At 49.9% G+C, this 17,028-nt stretch overlaps 1 protein-coding gene across 1 annotated transcript; it reads left to right on the forward strand.

Annotated features, from left to right (window-relative positions):
* Positions 1-1,112: 1,112 nt before the first annotated feature.
* CD1D (CD1d molecule) lies at positions 1,113-5,817 on the forward strand. The gene is made up of 6 exons (XM_027611960.2): positions 1,113-1,188; positions 1,283-1,774; positions 2,054-2,332; positions 2,715-2,993; positions 3,719-3,812; positions 3,924-5,817. The coding sequence occupies exons 1-6, from the start codon at positions 1,113-1,115 to the stop codon at positions 3,943-3,945; spliced, it is 1,242 nt and encodes a 413-aa protein (XP_027467761.2). The 3' UTR covers positions 3,946-5,817.
* Positions 5,818-17,028: the final 11,211 nt, after the last annotated feature.

Here is a 17,028-nt window from a genome sequence, read left to right on the forward strand (position 1 = left end):
AGTGAGGGGGAGGTGACCAAGCTGGTAGCACAAGAGGAGTCCCGTTAGGGCTGACCAGTCTGCCTTTGCTCATACAGGGAGATCTGGGAAGACCCCCTGAAAAAGTGACCTTGAAGCCGAGATCCGAGTGGAAATAACAAGGCATCAGAAGCAGGTCAGGGGAGGAGAGGTCCTAGAGCCTTCCAAGCAAAGGGAACTTTGTGCAAAGATATAGGGCAGGAAGAAGCTTTGCATGTTGGAGGAACTGAAAGCCTTGTGGCTAGGCTAAGGCACAGAGCAGGGGAGACTAGGGTGGGAGGGAGACAGCAGGGGACCAAGGTCAGGTCAGGTCAGGCATAATCCCATAGGCGCATCAATCTCTGTGGTCTCTATCCTAGGAAACCTATTTGAGAAGATGCAGAAGGTTAGGGCGGCGGTGGAGGTGGAAATGTAGAGAAGGGGGACACACTCAAGAGATGTTTCCAGGGGCGCCTGGGTGGCTCAGTCGTTAAGCGTCTGCCTTCAGCTCAGGTCATGGTCCCAGGGTCCTGGGATCGAGCCCCACATCGGGCTCCCTGCTCAGCAGGAAGCCTGCTTCTCCCTCTCCCACTCCCCCTGCTCGTGCTCCCTCTCTCGCTGTGTCTCTCTCTGTCAAATAAATAAATAAAATCTTAAAAAAAAAAAAAAAAAAGAGATGTTTCCAAAGAGATGGACTAGAGGAGTTGCCCAGGATTTGGATAAAAGGAGTGCGGGGAAGGGAGGTGTCAGGGTGCCATCCAGGTTCTGACCTGCCAAAGAGGGGCATCCAATGTTCTGACCCCCACTGTCTGGATGCTCATCATCCGTGTGAGCCGTGGGGGCCAGGCTGGCCGGTGCACACCATAATGTGGTCTCATCCTTCCAGCACGGAGGCTCACGTCTGGAGAGTGACTGAGTGGGTAGCTGAGGGAGAGAGGGAGCAGGCAGAGAGGCAGGGGGGCTGAGCAGAGGCCCCGTGGGAGGTGCACCAGGAGGTGGGGGAGGAGAGCAGGGACACTGATGGGGGGACAGAGGGGCTGGGGACGCTGAGGTGGATAAGGATTGGGGGGAGCATGGGGACAGGGGGATCAGAGGTTGGAGCGGGGGGGGGGACGATGGGGGCGGGGTCGAGGGAGGACGGGGGCGGTTTTGGGGGGGGGTCAGAGATGCGAGAAGAGGAGGCAGTGGGAGGTGGGAGGGCCGAGGCACGGGGGCGGGGCGATCCAAGATCCTTCAGGCGGTGTGGCAGGCGGGGACCTCCGGAGTCCGACCCCGGCGTCCTCAGGTGGCCGCAGTCTCCGCTGTTCTGGGGGCTCCCCCAGGTTCGGGGAAGCCCTGGGGGTGCGTGGGGCGGCGCGAGCCGGGGGCTCCGGAGACCGACGATTCCGGGGCCCCCGGCGGGGCGCGGCCGGCGACCCCGCGCGCAGGGCGCGGCCCCGCGTCCGGAGCGCGTGCGGCTGGTGGCTGCTTGTTGTTTGGTCGCTGCGGCTGGCCTCGGGCGGGCTGTGCGCCCCGCGGACGCGCGGCACGCTGCAGTGCCTGCAGGTGTCCGTGTTCGCCAACCGCAGCTGGGCGCGCACCGACGGCCTGGCGCGCCTCGGGGAGCTGCAGGTCTACGGCTGGAGAAACGGCTCGGACTCCATCCGCTTCCTCAAGCCCTGGGCGCGGGGCCCGTTCGGCGAGGGGCAGTGGGACGAGCTGCAGCGGCTACTCAGTGTGTACCGTGGAAGCTTCACCAGGGACATGCACGAATTCGTCAAAATGCTGCGCCTGGACTGTGAGCTGGGGGTGGGACCCTGGGCCGCTGCCCGGCGGGGGCTCTGCCTCCCCCTCTGCCCGAGACGCCCAGCTCGCGCCTCCGTCTCCGGATCCCCGCTGCTGCCCTGGCACTCCCCAGCTCCGACCCCGCAAACCGCCGCCGTTCCTCCTGCTGCTGGTCCCCCGCTCGTCTCCCGGGACTCTGGGTCCCCAGTAGAACCCTGATACGCATTTCCCCTCCGCGGTCCCTTCTAATCCTTACGGCCTTTCTTTGGTCTTTGTCCCGTCCTCTTCTCAGATCCCTTTGAGATCCAGGTGTCTGCTGGCTGCGAGCTGCGCCCCGGGAACACCTCCGAAAGCTTCTTTCACGCAGCATTTCAAGGAAAAGAGATCATGAGTTTCCAAGGAACTGTTTGGATGCCAGCCCCAGATGCCCCCTATTGGGTGGGCAGGGCCACCAAAGAGCTCAACCAGGACCAGGGGACCAGAAAGACCCTACAGTGGCTCCTCAATGACACCTGCCCCCAGTTTGTCAGAGGCCTCCTTGAGGCAGGGAAGTCGGAACTGGAGAAGCAAGGTGAGCCTGCCTCTCTCACCCCTGCCCTCCACTCCTGCGCTCCCGGCTGGGGCTCCCCGTTGCAGACTTCACAGCCCTTGGATCACCACCCCCCCCCCCCCCCCCCCCCCCCGGGGAGAATGTCTCAGGAAGGCATGGGTGAAGCCTGAGGGTATTTATTCATCCCACAGACATTAACCAAGCCCCCCTTGGGTTCCATGAATTGAATTAAATAAACACTGGGGGTCAAACAGGATCTCTGCTGAGGGGCGGGGGTCAGGGAAGGTTTTCCTGGGGAAGCCAAAACGAATGGACAAAGTCATGAGGGATTCCATCTCCAGAGGGGGAAGTGTGGGCTGCCGAGTTCCTGCCTTGAGATCCCCCACTTCCTCATCCGACACAGTGAGGCCGGAGGCCTGGCTGTCCACTGGCCCCAGTGTGGGTCCCGGCCGTCTGCTGCTGGTGTGCCGCGTCTCCGGCTTCCACCCAAAGCCTGTGTGGGTGATGTGGATGCGGGGTGAGCAGGAGCAGCGGGGCACCCAGCGAGGCGACGTCCTGCCCCATGCTGATGGGACGTGGTATCTCCGAGTGACCCTGGACGTGGCGGCCCGGGAGGCAGCTGGTCTGTCGTGCCGAGTGAGACACAGCAGTCTAGGGGGCCAGGACATAATCATCCACTGGGGTGAGAAAGAACTGGGGCCCGGCTGGGCATGGGGGAGATGGTCCTCAAGCAGAGAGGGAGGCACTGGCCATGAGGCGGGTTGGGACACACGCAGGATAGAGGGGTTTCCAAAATGCACCCCCCCAAACCAGGAAGGTTAGAAGGAGGGGGTTCCAGATACCAGAAGGAGGGAACGGAGGGGAACAAAGCCTGAACTCAAAAAGGGTTGAGATAAATGTCCCATATACAAGGAAAAAGAGACCAAACAATTCACAGGTCCAGAAGCAGGTGGCAAATGAAGAATCCCAGGAGAGGTCACTCCCCATGAGAAGCCGGGGTTGGGGGGGCGGGGGAACAAGGTAGTTGCTGGGTCTTGAGTGCTTCCGGACTCTGCCCAGCATGGTGTCCACTTGTCCCTGGCTCCTTTGAAACAGGTGCTATTCTTCTCATTTTATTGTTGAAGACAAGGAGACTAAGCTAGGTCAGGTTCACTGCTCTTGGTCTCCTGGGTGGAGAGTGGCTACCTGGTTGTCCTTGCTGTGTGTGTTATACCGCCGTGTGTTGAAGGTGTCCCCGGCGCCCAGGCCCTGAGACAAGAGGGGGCCTCGAAACTGCAGAGGAACAGAAGTGGGCACTCCCCGTGGGGGAGGCAGTGACAAGCATCTGTGGCATCCTCCCATGGGCTCAGACCAAGGGCCTTGGAATAGGGAGGGGTCCTGTGCTGACAGCCTGTGTTTCCCACGCAGAGGGGAGCCACTCCTCCATGTGGCTGATGCTTGTGGCCTTGCTGGGGTCCTTACTGATGATTGGCTGCTTAGCCCTCTGGTATAGGAGGCACCGGTAGGTCTCCCCTTCCCGACCCCTCCTTCCTTCAGCCTCTCCTCATTTCCTGGCCCCTCTAGCCTCTCTCCCCTTTCCCTTAATGTTCTCTCCCTTCCTACACCCTCTCAGCTCCTATCAAGGCATCCTGTGACTTTGCTCGCCTCACCTGTCTGGGACTCAGGATCCCAAGTGCCCAGGACGTCAGCTCAGCAGCTGAGGGTGAAAGGAAAGGTGCCTTGAAGAATCAGACAGCAGTCACAGAGCAGTTCTCATCATGTCCTTTTCACATTTCATGTAAGAAGATTGAAGTTCTTCTTCAGTATAGTGCAAGTTTATAAGCCCGCATGGTTCTATTAAAAAGAGACGTGCAAACTTCCAGGGACAAGCAGATACAGGCTGGGGTGTAAGGTTGTGCGTGGTCACTGGATGGTGCAGTCTGCAGTGAATTGGGAAGTGATTGCTGCTGAGGAAGCAGGTCCAGCTGCTTGCTGTCAAGGATAAAGGGAGACCTACCAAAAAATGAATGAATTTCTAAAGTAAGACCCTGGCTTGGCTGTAGCCTACATTTTTCAAGAAAAGTGGATGTCTAGATTTTTGTGTGAACATGCCTGATACTAAAATGTGCACTCAAGCTTTTACAAACCGTTTGGGACACCCCGGATACATCTCTGCTTCTCGATGACAGTGTGGGGGCTCCTTGGATAAAAGTTTGTCCTGAATGACAAATTGGTAGTTTTAGGGCATAGTTTCTTTTGTGAATTTGGACTTATAAAGGGGGGGGCGTTTTCTTCTTTAAAAGAAAATTAGGTTGTAAGAAACAGGTTTTTCAAGATTTTATTTGGTGCAACTGATTTATAAGGAGAAATCATAGTGTACGTGTATTAGGTAGAAAAAAAAGTTACTCTGGGTAGGGATATTTCTCCCAAATGGCCAGTCACTTTTTTCAGATTGGAGGAAGTCAGTCATGAAGGTGTCCCCGCAAACAGGCTCCCCCACTTACAGCTATTAAGTGAGACAATGCTCAGGAAGGGGGTGAACCCACTTGGGCAGATGTGAGCTGCCCTGATCAGCACCCAGCTGTTTGCTCTGTTCCTAGTTAAGGATCCTTGAACATCCAGAAGAAATGGGACTAAACTTTCAGAGAGTCTTTGCTTGAGAAAATTAAGAATTGACATCTTGTATGCTGAACTTTCTGGTTGAGCCTCAGATGTGGGTGAAGATCTTGCCAGCTCCTAAATCGGTGGTTCCCAATTGTGATCTGACCAGCAGCCTCAACACCACTGGGGACTTGCACATTGTTCTGGACCCCATCTCGGACCTCCTAAATAAGAAATGGGAGTGGGGCCCCCCGTAATCTGTGTTTGAACGAGCCCTTAGGTGGATCTGGTGTTCAGCCGCTGTGCTTTGGGTCATGCGGTGCTACAAATTCCTCAGAATGATTTTAAGTGAAAATATTGGCCTGGGATTAGTCAGGGAAGGCTTCCTGGAAGGGGCATCTGACGCAGGACTTGTACAGGTAGTGAGGGGAACCAGCAGGTGCACTGGGTCAGGAGACCAGAGTTTTGGCCTTGGACTCAGTGTCTTCCTGTGTCAAGTGGAACCAGGAAGCAGATCCTCAGAGCGGCCGCAAACCTGCCAGTGCCTCGGTCTTGGACTGCCATCCTCCAGACCCGTGAGAGATACATTTCCCTTGTTTATAAGACACCCCTCCCAAGGCATTTTGTAAATGCAGCCTGAATGGGTTAGGACAGATTATCTCGCAGAGGGTGGGGAGCAAATGTATGACTGTGTGGCTGTCTATGATGCCTTCAAACCAGGGGCCCAATACTGCCCCCAGGCAGGCCATGCGGTTCAGCTTGGCTTCCTCTGGCTGCGCCAAGGCTCTGAACCCGTCCTACCGGCCGGCTGCGTTCTTAGGGCATGTGCGTTAAAAGCCCTTCTGAAGTCTTTTTGGAAATGCGTCAGCATGAGTTTACAGAAACTCTGGTTCATTTTAAAGAAATTGATTTATTTTGGAAATAAAGTCCTATCTCTGGGAAAATCTGTCTTGTCTTCACATCCTTAGCTTAGAACACCTCAGGAAGCCCTGAGAATTCATTTTAAACTGTTGATATTCTCTTTGTGAATGTCACGTTCCTCACTGGGTGCTGGGCTGCTCGTCAGTGCGTGGTCACTGGGCTCCAGATTCGTCCTTCTTATGTGCTCCGTGACAGGTGACAATGTGTGGAATTCCTCTGGCCACTTCTTTAAAGTGAGCACAGAGTTAAGCTTTTTTGGTAGAAGGCCCTCGAGAGGCACGGCGGGAGGAAGGGGCTCTCTTGTAGTTTCCAGCTACCGCGTGGGCCGTCCGCAGAGTGGGCGTGAAGGCACCGGCTGCATTGCGGCCCCAGCCACGTGCCCAGCGCTCGCGCGGACACTGGTGACCTCGCAGCCTCAGCCTGGCCATAACCTTCCCGTGCCTTCTTGATATGGACACCGGCACTTCCTGCTCCCCGGGGTGCCCCGTTCCCTCTGCAGACCCTTGCGCGGCCTGTGCTTAGTCCGCCTGCTGCCTAGAGGGTCCCCCTGAGCTGCAGCACCGTCTGCAAACCCAGGCTGAGGTCTGCAGAATTGCTTCCAGCTTGTCCAGTGACTGCAGGCCAGCTCCGGCCTGGACGAGCCTGCGAACTTCTCTGCTACCCCTCCTCCGATGAGGAGGCTGCTATACTCCAGCCCTGGGGAAGGGTTACCTTTCCAGGCGTATTCCCCCTGGCATATTCTCGCCCAGCCCTGGAGTTTTATGTAGAGTTTTCTTTCATCTTAGTTATTTTCTTATTGGAGTTTACTAATTCTACTCAACTTCCTCTGATTGGACTCAGGTAGATGCACACAGGTGTATCTGTGACCCTACAGAGGCATTGGTGAGCTTTCCGAGGCTCTCACTCAAATTTACTTCTGCTCTTAAGTCTGTGGCAGAGACTTGATCCACTTTGCAATGAGCTGGAGCCTTTCCTCCCAGAGCTTCGATTGGTTGTTCTTTACCAGGCCATCCTCAGAAGTTTAGGGTGTAATCGAGAGGGCTGCTGTTAATAATCAAGCCAGGACAGGTGTAACCTGGGACAGACTCTCTGGTAACTGTTTGCTGTTTGTGCTGTGCTGGGGCACGGCCCTGGCTCCTAGGCACCTGCTGCTGGGCCGGGCCTCTGTCCCGAGGCCACGCGTACCTTCTGTCCACTCCCCAGGCTCTCCCGTCCCCTCGGTCTTCCCTTGGCTTCTGTGCTCACTGTCATGCCTCACACTCAGCACGGCTCCGGCTCAGCGATGCGGCACAGGAGAGGCTGTACCCTCTTCAGCTTCTTTTTCTGAACTCAGGCTGGGTTTTCCCATGGCCTGTATTCTTCTTTTGCTGATTCTGTTGAACCATCCCTAGAGGGGTTCTTCCACATTTTTGTGCCCTGGCTTTTCACCCTGCATCTAACCATCTTTCCTATTTTCTTGTGAAAGTTGGGATTATCCGGGGATGATTCCCACATCTTCCTCCTTCCTAGCCCTCAGGGTGAGTGATTTTCCAGTCATCTCCATCTGCAGAGAGATGTCTGTCTTTGCTAAGCTGGACCCTTCCCTCTGAGCTTTGCTTGGCACAGCCTCGGAGCTTGTGCCCCGTGTCTCGCCACCCACAGGCTCCCCACCTTTAGCACGCCAGTGTTCACAGACAGCCGGTGATGTTTACAACACAAGCACAAAAATTTTGCCTGTGGGCAAAATCTCCTCTTTTTGAAAATTCCTGAAGTTATGTATCTGGATTATATTTAACATTTTAACACATGTCTTTATTCCTTTCCTTGAAACTTTATTTTTCATTCTTATCCATGTGAGATACCCACGCATTTCTGTGTGCCTCGGGGGAAGAATGTAAGGAATAGAAGACAGAAACTCTAGTTGTGTTTCCAAATGTTCAGTGATGGCAGACGGGATAGGATGTCAAGGCTTAAACAGAGCATCCTCACAAAACAGGAAGATCTTCCCAAGCCAGAGCAAGATGTTTCTCCCGGACGGAGAGGTGTGTAGGGGCTCTAACTGCAGACGACACCTGTCCCCTCCTGTCTGGCAGCACTCCCAGGGTGGGAGCAGGCTCCCAGAAGGAATGCCCAGGTGGCACTCCTGGGCAGTGGAGTAGGGTAAGCTGAACAAAACTCCATGCTCATGATTGTGGCACAGAAATGTTGGGAAGGACACTGGATCTGAGAGGCTGGGCAGGAAGTGAGGTGAATATCTGAGCAGTGATCTGTGTGGTTCAGTGAACGAGCACCAGGGGCTGTGGGATTGGAGTCAGGACTCTAGGGACTGGGGGCAGAAACCGGGGAAAACTAAGGTTACATCTCCCCCACCACAGAATGGAGCGATGCTCAGACTTAGAAGTTAGAGGTTAACCAAAAGAAACTGAAGAAAGTACTATTTCTTGCTCAGTGAACTTACAGTCTAAGATTTACACCAGTTACCTGTGGGTTGCTAATCATCATCTGCATCCTTCATAAATGATCACCCTTAGCCCTGGAGCCAATGCATGTTTAGACACTCGCTGGGACTGTGCTGGAAAATTTATCTGAAGCCCTTAGATGGACACAGAATTTAATACTGATTCTGAAATCCCTGTGGGTTATGAGGAGATCAGTGTGAAAGATGGCCGCAGAGTGATGCATCATTGGCAAGTGGACACACGGTGGCTGTCGGATAGAAGAAACCGAGGGTTATATGTGCTATGGTGAGCGCTGTGAATTGTGCAAGACTGTTGAATCACAGATCTGTACCTCTGAAACAAATAATGCAATATATGTTAGGGAAAAAAAAGAAGAAGAAGAAGATAGCAGGAGGGGAAGAATGAAGGGGAGTAAATCGGAGGGGGAGACGAACCATGAGAGATGATGGACTCTGAAAAACAAACAGGGTTCTAGAGGGGAGGGGGGTGGGGAGATGGGTTAGCTTGGTGATGGGTATTAAAGAGGGCACGTTCTGCGTGGAGCACTGGGTGTTATGCACAAACAATGAATCATGGAACACTATATCAAAAACTAACGAGGTAATGTATGATGATCAACATAACAATAAAAAATTTAAAGTAAAAAAAAAAAAAGAATTAAAAGAAGAAACCAAGGGTCAAAGCAGCCTTGTTAGAACTTCCCAAGAAGGTTAATTTCTGTGAGTTCCAGAAATAACAGCTTGAAATGGAGGGAAGTGGGAAGTTACATCTGTGGCCTGTGTCTTGGATTCTAGATTTCAACAGCACTGACCACATCAACGCAAGCCTAACAGCTCCGTGAAGGCGCTGGCCTGGGGGAGTTTCGTCTTAGAAATGTAAATCTGACTCCCAGGGAACACGTTTTGTAAGGTGCAAAGTTGCACGTTCTGTGCTGCATTTCAGACTTTCAGAGTCCTGGCGCTGGCAACGGAGAGATGGGCGGTGTAGCTGGTTTCTCACCACATGATCAAAGGGCGCCCAACGCAGAGAATGTGCTGGGAGGTCCAGGCCCCGTGAGGCATCCGGAGCCCTGACAGTTGAGATGTCTTGCTGACTTGGTGGCCTTTGGAAAACCAAGCAAAAGTCCCCTTCTCTCGGGCCTGAAAACCGGCTGCCAAGGCAGAGGGACCCCTTGTGTCCCCTACAGATGTGACAAGAAGAGCTAAGCTTAGCTCTTTCCACAGATGATTAGACCATATACCTGGAAAACCCAAGCAACTGTATTTGACAAAGCCAAGAATGACTTGAATTTGAACAGGAATTTTTGTCATGCGAACAAGGTAAGTGTATGAAAATCAAAGCTATTCTCTATTAGCAATAACCAACTAGAAGTGAAAATGGGAATAAATAGTCCATTCAAAAAAGTGACAGAAATATAAAACTCTCAAGAACAAATTTCACAAAAATGGTACATACCCCAAATGAAGAAAAACACAGAGTCCTCTGAAGGGCAGAAGACGTCTTCTGAATTAATGGAAAGACTTGGTCTATTCTTGGTTTAGAAGAGTTAATATAATCAAATATTAATCCCCAAGATGTGTAAATTGAACGAAATGCTTAGTATTAAAATGGCCAAAAATGTGAGAAAAAATGATGGTGCGGGTATGGGACCTGCCATACTGAATATTAAAACTCAGAGGCACTGTCACTAAAATTCTATGGTAGAGGGCAGCGGGGGTGGGGCAGGACAGATGTTTACTGGACAGATTTGCAGAGAGTAGCAAATAAGTCCTATATATTCTAATGTACCATATCGTGAATGCAGAATCATCAAACTTGCTAAGAGACTAGATGTTAATGATTCCAACCAGTAAAAAGCAATAATTATGTGATGAGATAGAGACGAGATAATTATTGCTACAATTCAATCATATTACGATATATAAATGTATCAAATTCACATGCTGTATACCTTAAATGTACACAATGTTACATGTCAAACATACTGCAATGAAAATAAAATACAATAAAGGAAAAGCTAAGAAGAAAGTATTCTGGTAATAAAATTGAAGGTAAGGAATCGAGTGATTTCATATCCCTGTGGAAGAATAATCAGTGAGGGGGCTGGCTCTCCATATAGGAAAATAATAATATTGGAAATCTACCTCACAGCATAAATAAACTCCAGATATATTAAAGACTGAAGTTTTAAAGATTTTTTTTTTTTACGAAAATAGGAACTGAGAAACTATAAAATAAAACATACACATGTTAAAAAATAATTAAAATTTTGCATGGCAGTAAAGAGCATCGTTGACCCTAGATTGGGGAAAGTTACAGATAGGTGACGCTAATATTATTAATGAGGGAAGTCTCTTATTTATAAGAAAAAGCTCAACACTCAAACAGTAACTGGGCAAAGGCTAAACAGATAAATCATAAAGAGCAAATCCGAATTGGTTAATAAACACAAGAAAAGATAATCATTGTCATTAGTACTCATGGAAATGCAAATTACAGTAAAAGGAGATACCGTTCTCACCGGATTGGCAACAAGGAGGGAGACTAATACAGGATTTTTCAAAACAGTCCTTGAGAAAGCGATTTGACAAAATCTCTTCACGTGAAAAATCCAGAGACCTCTCAGCTCAGAAACCCTACTCTTGAGACTGTACTTTGGGGAAATAAAAGTACCAGAATGTGAGGCCGTGCGTATGAGGATGCTGTTCACGTAAGAATGTAGGAGGGCTTGTATCTCCCAAGGATGAAAACCCGCGAACACGCGTGGATGAGGACTCGCTGTAGTTGCTTGAGGCAGGAACAGCCCGAAGAACAGAAGAACACGGCTGAAACAAAATAAAAGTTTATTTCTCTCACTCAATAGACATCCGGAGGTAGGTGCTCAAAGGTGGATCCGCGAAGGGCACAGGGACCCACCTTCCTTCCAGCTCCCCGGTGCTGCTTACTGTCAGGCTTCCCTGGGAAATGCCACCATTTCATCCATCACAAGAGCTTTGGGGGCAGGATCTGGGGAGGGGACACCTCCCTTCTTCCCACCTTACAGTGACTTCTCAGAAGAAGACACAACCAGCGCAGCCTTTCTTGGTAAGTGTTCCTGAGTGGGACAGGGACCTGCTCCATGTCAGGTGGATTTGGGGAGGCACCTGCTGTCTCTGCAGCGCAGACTAGAGCTGGGGGCCGCCACCGGTGGAAGTGATGAGGTCTGTGACAATTGACTTGGAGGGGTCACAGCAGCTTTACGAAGTTTTCAGAACCCATAACCAACTTACTTCTCTTAAATTTATCTTTTAAATTTATCTTTTATTCACAAGGATGATTAACACGTATGTGTAGTTTAAGAGAACTCTTAAAAAGAAAAGTTAAAACATGAAATGATAAATATTGTGTTGTAGTGCATTTGTCAGGTTTTCCTTCCCTAAAGGGAACCTAAAGTATTGTCATACTTACGGTCGAGGGCATCCTAATATGATGAAATATGAAAATAATTTTAAATTAACATGGGATAGCGTGAAGCAACATGAAGACAACAGATGGTCCTGGACTCTGACAATAGTTCTGCGTACTTTGCCAAGAGGGTGCACAGTTTTTACTCTTGGTCACTCCCAAATGAGAGCGACAGCCCTAACACGTGGGCTTCCTTTGCAGCTTGGGAAACTCTGTGATCCTTTAAGGCTCGGCTCTAAGTGTTAGACAGGAAGAGGGCGAACCTTCCTCTGCGTGAATAGTGACCTTGGCTTTTCACCTTGCATCTAACCATCTTTCTCGAGGTAACACGTCCGAGGACTCTGCCTGAGGCCCCAGGGCCTGCTGCACGTTGTCTCCCGTCTGCCACTCTGCCCGTTAAATATACCCTCCTGCGGGGCCTCTGAACTCCCAGTGTATTGTCAACTCAGGGACACTGCCAGCCCCCCAGTCGTCCCCTCCCGGCTACGCTTAGAGACTCTCCTCAAGCCCTGGGCCGGGGTGGCTGACTCAGCCTGTGTATGTCCCCTCTCTCGGACCCAGACTGACCTGTTCTGCCTGACGTCCAATGTCTGTGCCCGACACACTGTCCACGCCTCCACCCGGGTCAGGCACACGGTAAGTCCGCTCTGCTTTTCTGCCTTGCCTGGGAGAGGAGATCCATTCATGTGACCTTTGCAAGGCAGAAAGTAAGTGAACTTTTTCCCCACTATGGTTTTCCTCACTGGCAGATAGAGTCGTGGATCCGAAAGGTTTTCTGCACCTGTCCTCCGCATTCCATTCTCCGCATCTCTGTGTGTTCAGAGACGGTGGCTGTGCTTAGCAGTGGTAGCAGAAAATTTCCGACCCTGGTGTCCTGCTCCCTCCGCTCTACCCCTGTGATGTGGTTTTGAATTTAAGAGACGAATGATCCCTCCCTCATCCCATCACCACTCTGACCTAGTTGTCAGAAATGCCCTGTGTATTAATCATGTTTTTTATTTTCTATATTTTATGGTGCTTTGACGTCTGAGGACCTTGCTGGCCAGGAGAGACTGCCCCTCTAGGGCTGGTTGATTCCTAAACTAGCACATGACTCCCCTAGGAGCACACCTTTCACATGCAAGCCAGCCAACCCACATCCCATGTCCCGAACCACCTCCCTCCTCTAACTCAAACACCAAACCAAGATCACCCTCCTGCGTGCTCACAGCCCACCAAAGTTCTTCAGACTGCCCTACTCGGAACCGCTGACCCACCTGCCTGGCCCTTCCCGTGGAAACCCACAGTAGAGGCTTGTGCCCTGCTCCCCCTCACCCCTGCCTCCTGTCTGAACTTTGCACTCTTCCACGTGGCCCCTTCGCTTGGGGTTTGTAGGTAATAAAACTCTTCTTTCAAAGGCAGGGGTCTGTCTGTCACATCCACCCCTGATTACAGGAAAGCCTGGTACAAATTCCGGCGTCTGGGAGTCATTTCTGCTGCCCTCAGCCCACACTTCCTTCTCTGCTTTCCCACAGTTGACGGTGCCCTCCTGTCTGCGTTAAATCTCTTACTGCACAAAACGCTCAGGCTGCTTTCTCTTCCTTACTGACTCATCCATGCAGGCCCACGAGGGAGGCCCTGTGAGAAACATATTCACAGTGATATTAAAAGTCGTGGGTCACTGGGTGTTATGAACAAACAATGAATCATGGAACACTGCACCAAAAACTAATGATGTAATATATGGTGATTAACATAACAATAAAAAATTAAAAAAAAAATAAAATTATTGAATTATTGCACTGACAAAAAAAAAAAAAGTCGTGGGTGAAGGGAACCGGGTCTTGCTGTAGGGTGGGGGGCGGACATACGAGAGCTCCGTGGCAGAAGGCCTGTGTCGTCCAGGAACGGGAAGAATGGGGCTCACCCTGAGGTGGGCTTAGGTTCTAGGGCTCCAGATAAAGCCAGGCCTCATTGTCTGGTAGCCCACAGACACGAAGTCTCCACCTGAAGTCTTTTTTTTTTTTTTTAAACATTTTATATCTATTTGAGAGAGAGACAGAAAGAGTGAGAACGTGAGCAAGATGAAGGACAGAGGAAGAAGCAGACTCCCCGCTGAGCAGGGAACCTGCTGCCAGACTCTCTCCCAGGACCCCGGGATCATGACTTGAGCCAAAGGCCGATGCTTCACTGACTGAGCCCCCCAGGCAGCCATGCAGCCTGCAGTCTTTTAAAGGCGTTTTCCAGGATGATCCAAATTCCTTCACGTTCCACAGGACAGGGGGTTGGGTCAGCTCAGTGGGCAAACCCCACAAATCCTGAAGGTATTTGATATTCCAGAATCTGTCATTAATGACATGGATATTCAGGCCGAGGTGATACTCAAAAGTTTTGGAAATACAGATACTGCTGTAATATTCTTTTACAAATTGAAGAAGTGCTTGACGATTGCGCTGGGGGGCCATCTTGGGGCATGCACGAGAAGAGGGAGCCTGAGTCCAGATTAAAAACTCAGTGACGTTTCCCATCATGAGTGGCGAGGCCCGGACAGCTGTTCCCTCTGGTGGCAGCACAGCCTGCAGCCGGCGCCGCCACCAACACCCTCATCCGGAGCTCGATTGCTCCAGGGAGGTGGGTCCGCCCTTCCTCTGGCGAGGTCGCACAATTTCAGGCAAGGCTGCCGCATGGAGTTCCTTCCAGGCTGGTGGCGATGGAGATTATAGAACAGGGCTGGGGTTGGCGATCGTTTCCTGTAGAGGGCCAGATAGTAAATGTTTTAGGCTTTGGTGCCACAGTGTCCCTGTGACAACGGCTCAGCTCTGCTGCTGTAGCACAGAAGCTACAGGACGTAATGAATGAGTGTGTCTGTGTTCCAATAAAACTTTATGTATGGACACTGAAATTTGAACTTCATGCAATTTTCCTGTGTCATGAACTGCTGCTTTTTGATTTTTGTAACCCTCTGGAAAATGTAAAAAATCATTTTTGAAAAATACACTGGACATTTACCTCAATATCATAAAAGCCATCTATGAAAAGCCTACAGCAAATATCATTCTCAGTGGGGAAAAGCTGAGAGCATTCCCCCTAAGGTCAGGAATGCAGCAGGGATGTCCACTATGACCACTGCTCTTCAACATAGTATTAGAAGTCCTAGCCACAGCAATCAGACAACAAAAAGAAATTGAAGGCATCCTAATCGGCAAGGAGGAAGTCAAACTCTCACTCTTTGCAGATGATATCATACTGTATGTGGAAAACCCAAAAGATTCCACCCCAAAACTGCTAGAACTCATACAGGAATTCAGTAAAGTGGCAGGATATAAAATCAATGCACAGAAGTGAGTGGCCTTCCTATTCACCAACAACAAGACAGAAGAGAGACAAATTAAGGAGTCGATCCCCTTTACAATTGCACCCAAAACCATAAGATACCTAGGAATAAATTTAACCAAAGAGGCAAAGGATCTGTACTCAGAAAACTATAAAATACTCATGAAAGAAATTGAGGAAGAAATGGAAAAACGTTCCATGCTCATGGATTGGAAGAACAAACACTGTGAAGATGTCAATGCTACCCAGAGCAATCGACACATTCAATGCAATCCCCATCAAAATACCATCCACTTTTTTCAAAGAAATGGAACAAATAATCCTAAAATTTGTATGGAACCAGAAGAGACCCCGAATAGCCAGAGGAATGTTGACAAAGAAAAGCAGAGCTGGTGGCATCACAATCCCGGACTTCCAGCTCTACTACAAAGCTGTTATCATCAAGATAGTATGGTACTGGCACAAAAACAGACACATAGATCAATGGAACAGAATCGAGAGCCCAGAAATGGACCCTCAACTCTATGGTCAACTCATCTTTGACAAAGCAGGAAAGAACGTCCAATGGAAAAAAGACAGTCTCTTCAACAAATGGTGTTGGGAAAATTGGACAGCCACATGCAGAAGAATGAAAGTGGACCATTTCCTTACACCACACACAAAAATAGACTCCAAATGGTTGAAAGACCTAAACGTGAGACAGGAGTCCATCAAAATCCTAAAGGAGAACACACGCAGCAACCTCTTCAACCTCAGCTGCAGCAACTTCTTCCTAGAAACATCACCAAAGGCAAGGGAAGCAAGGGCAAAAATGAACTACTGGGATTTCATCAAGATAAAAAGCTTTTGCACAGCAAAAGAAACAGTCCACAAAACCAAAAGACAACCGACAGAATGGGAGAAAATATTTGCAAATGACATATCAGATAAGGGGCTAGTATCTAAAATCTATAAAGAACTTATCAAACTCAACACCCAAAGAACAAATAATCCAATCAAGAAATGGGCAGAAGACATGAACAGACATTTTTCCAAAGAAGACATCCAAATGGACAACAGACACATGAAAAAATGCTCAACATCGCTCGGCATCAGGGAAATCCAAATCAAAACCTCCATGAGATACCACCTCACACCAGTCAGAATGGCTAAAATCAACAAGTCAGGAAACGACAGATGTTGGTGGGGATCCGGAGAAAGGGGAACATACCTATACTGTTGGTGGGAATGCAAGTTGGTGCAACCACTCTGGAAAACAGTATGGAGGTTCCTCAAACAGTTGAAAATAGAGCTACCATACGACCCAGCAATTGCACTACTGGGTATTTACCACAAAGATAGAAATGTAGGGATCCAAAGGGGTACGTGCACCCAATGTTTATAGCAGCAATGTCCACAATAGCCAAACTGTGGGAAGAGCCAAGATGTCCATCGACAGATGAATGGATAAAGAGGTGGTATATATATATACAATGGAATATTATGCAGCCATCAAAAGGAATGAGATCTTGCCATTTGCAATGATGTGGATAGAACCGGAGGGTGTTATGCTGAGTGAAATAAGTCAATCAGAGAAAGACATGTATCACATGACCTCACTGATATGAGGAATTCTTAATCTCAGGAAACAAACCGAGGGTTGCTGGAGTGGTGGGGGGTGGGAGGGATGGGGTGGCTGGGTGATAGACATTGGGGAGGGTATGTGCTATGGTGAGCGCTGTGAATTGTGCAAGACTGTTGAATCACAGACCTGTACTTCTGAAACAAATAATGCAATATATGTTAAGAAAAAAAAGGAGGAATGAAGGGGGGGAAATCAGAGGGGGAGATGAACCATGAGAGACGATGGACCCTGAGAAACAAACTGAGGGTTCTAGAGGGGAGGGGGGTGGGGGATGGGTTAACCTGGTGATGGGTATCAAAGAGGGCACGTTCTGTGTGGAGCGCTGGGTGTTATGCATAATGAATCATGGAACACTACATCAAAAAAATACACTGGACATTTAAGGGGATTAGAGAATT

The sequence above is a fragment of the Zalophus californianus genome, chromosome 10 (genome assembly GCF_009762305.2).
Source record: "Zalophus californianus isolate mZalCal1 chromosome 10, mZalCal1.pri.v2, whole genome shotgun sequence".
NCBI lineage: Eukaryota > Metazoa > Chordata > Mammalia > Carnivora > Otariidae > Zalophus > Zalophus californianus.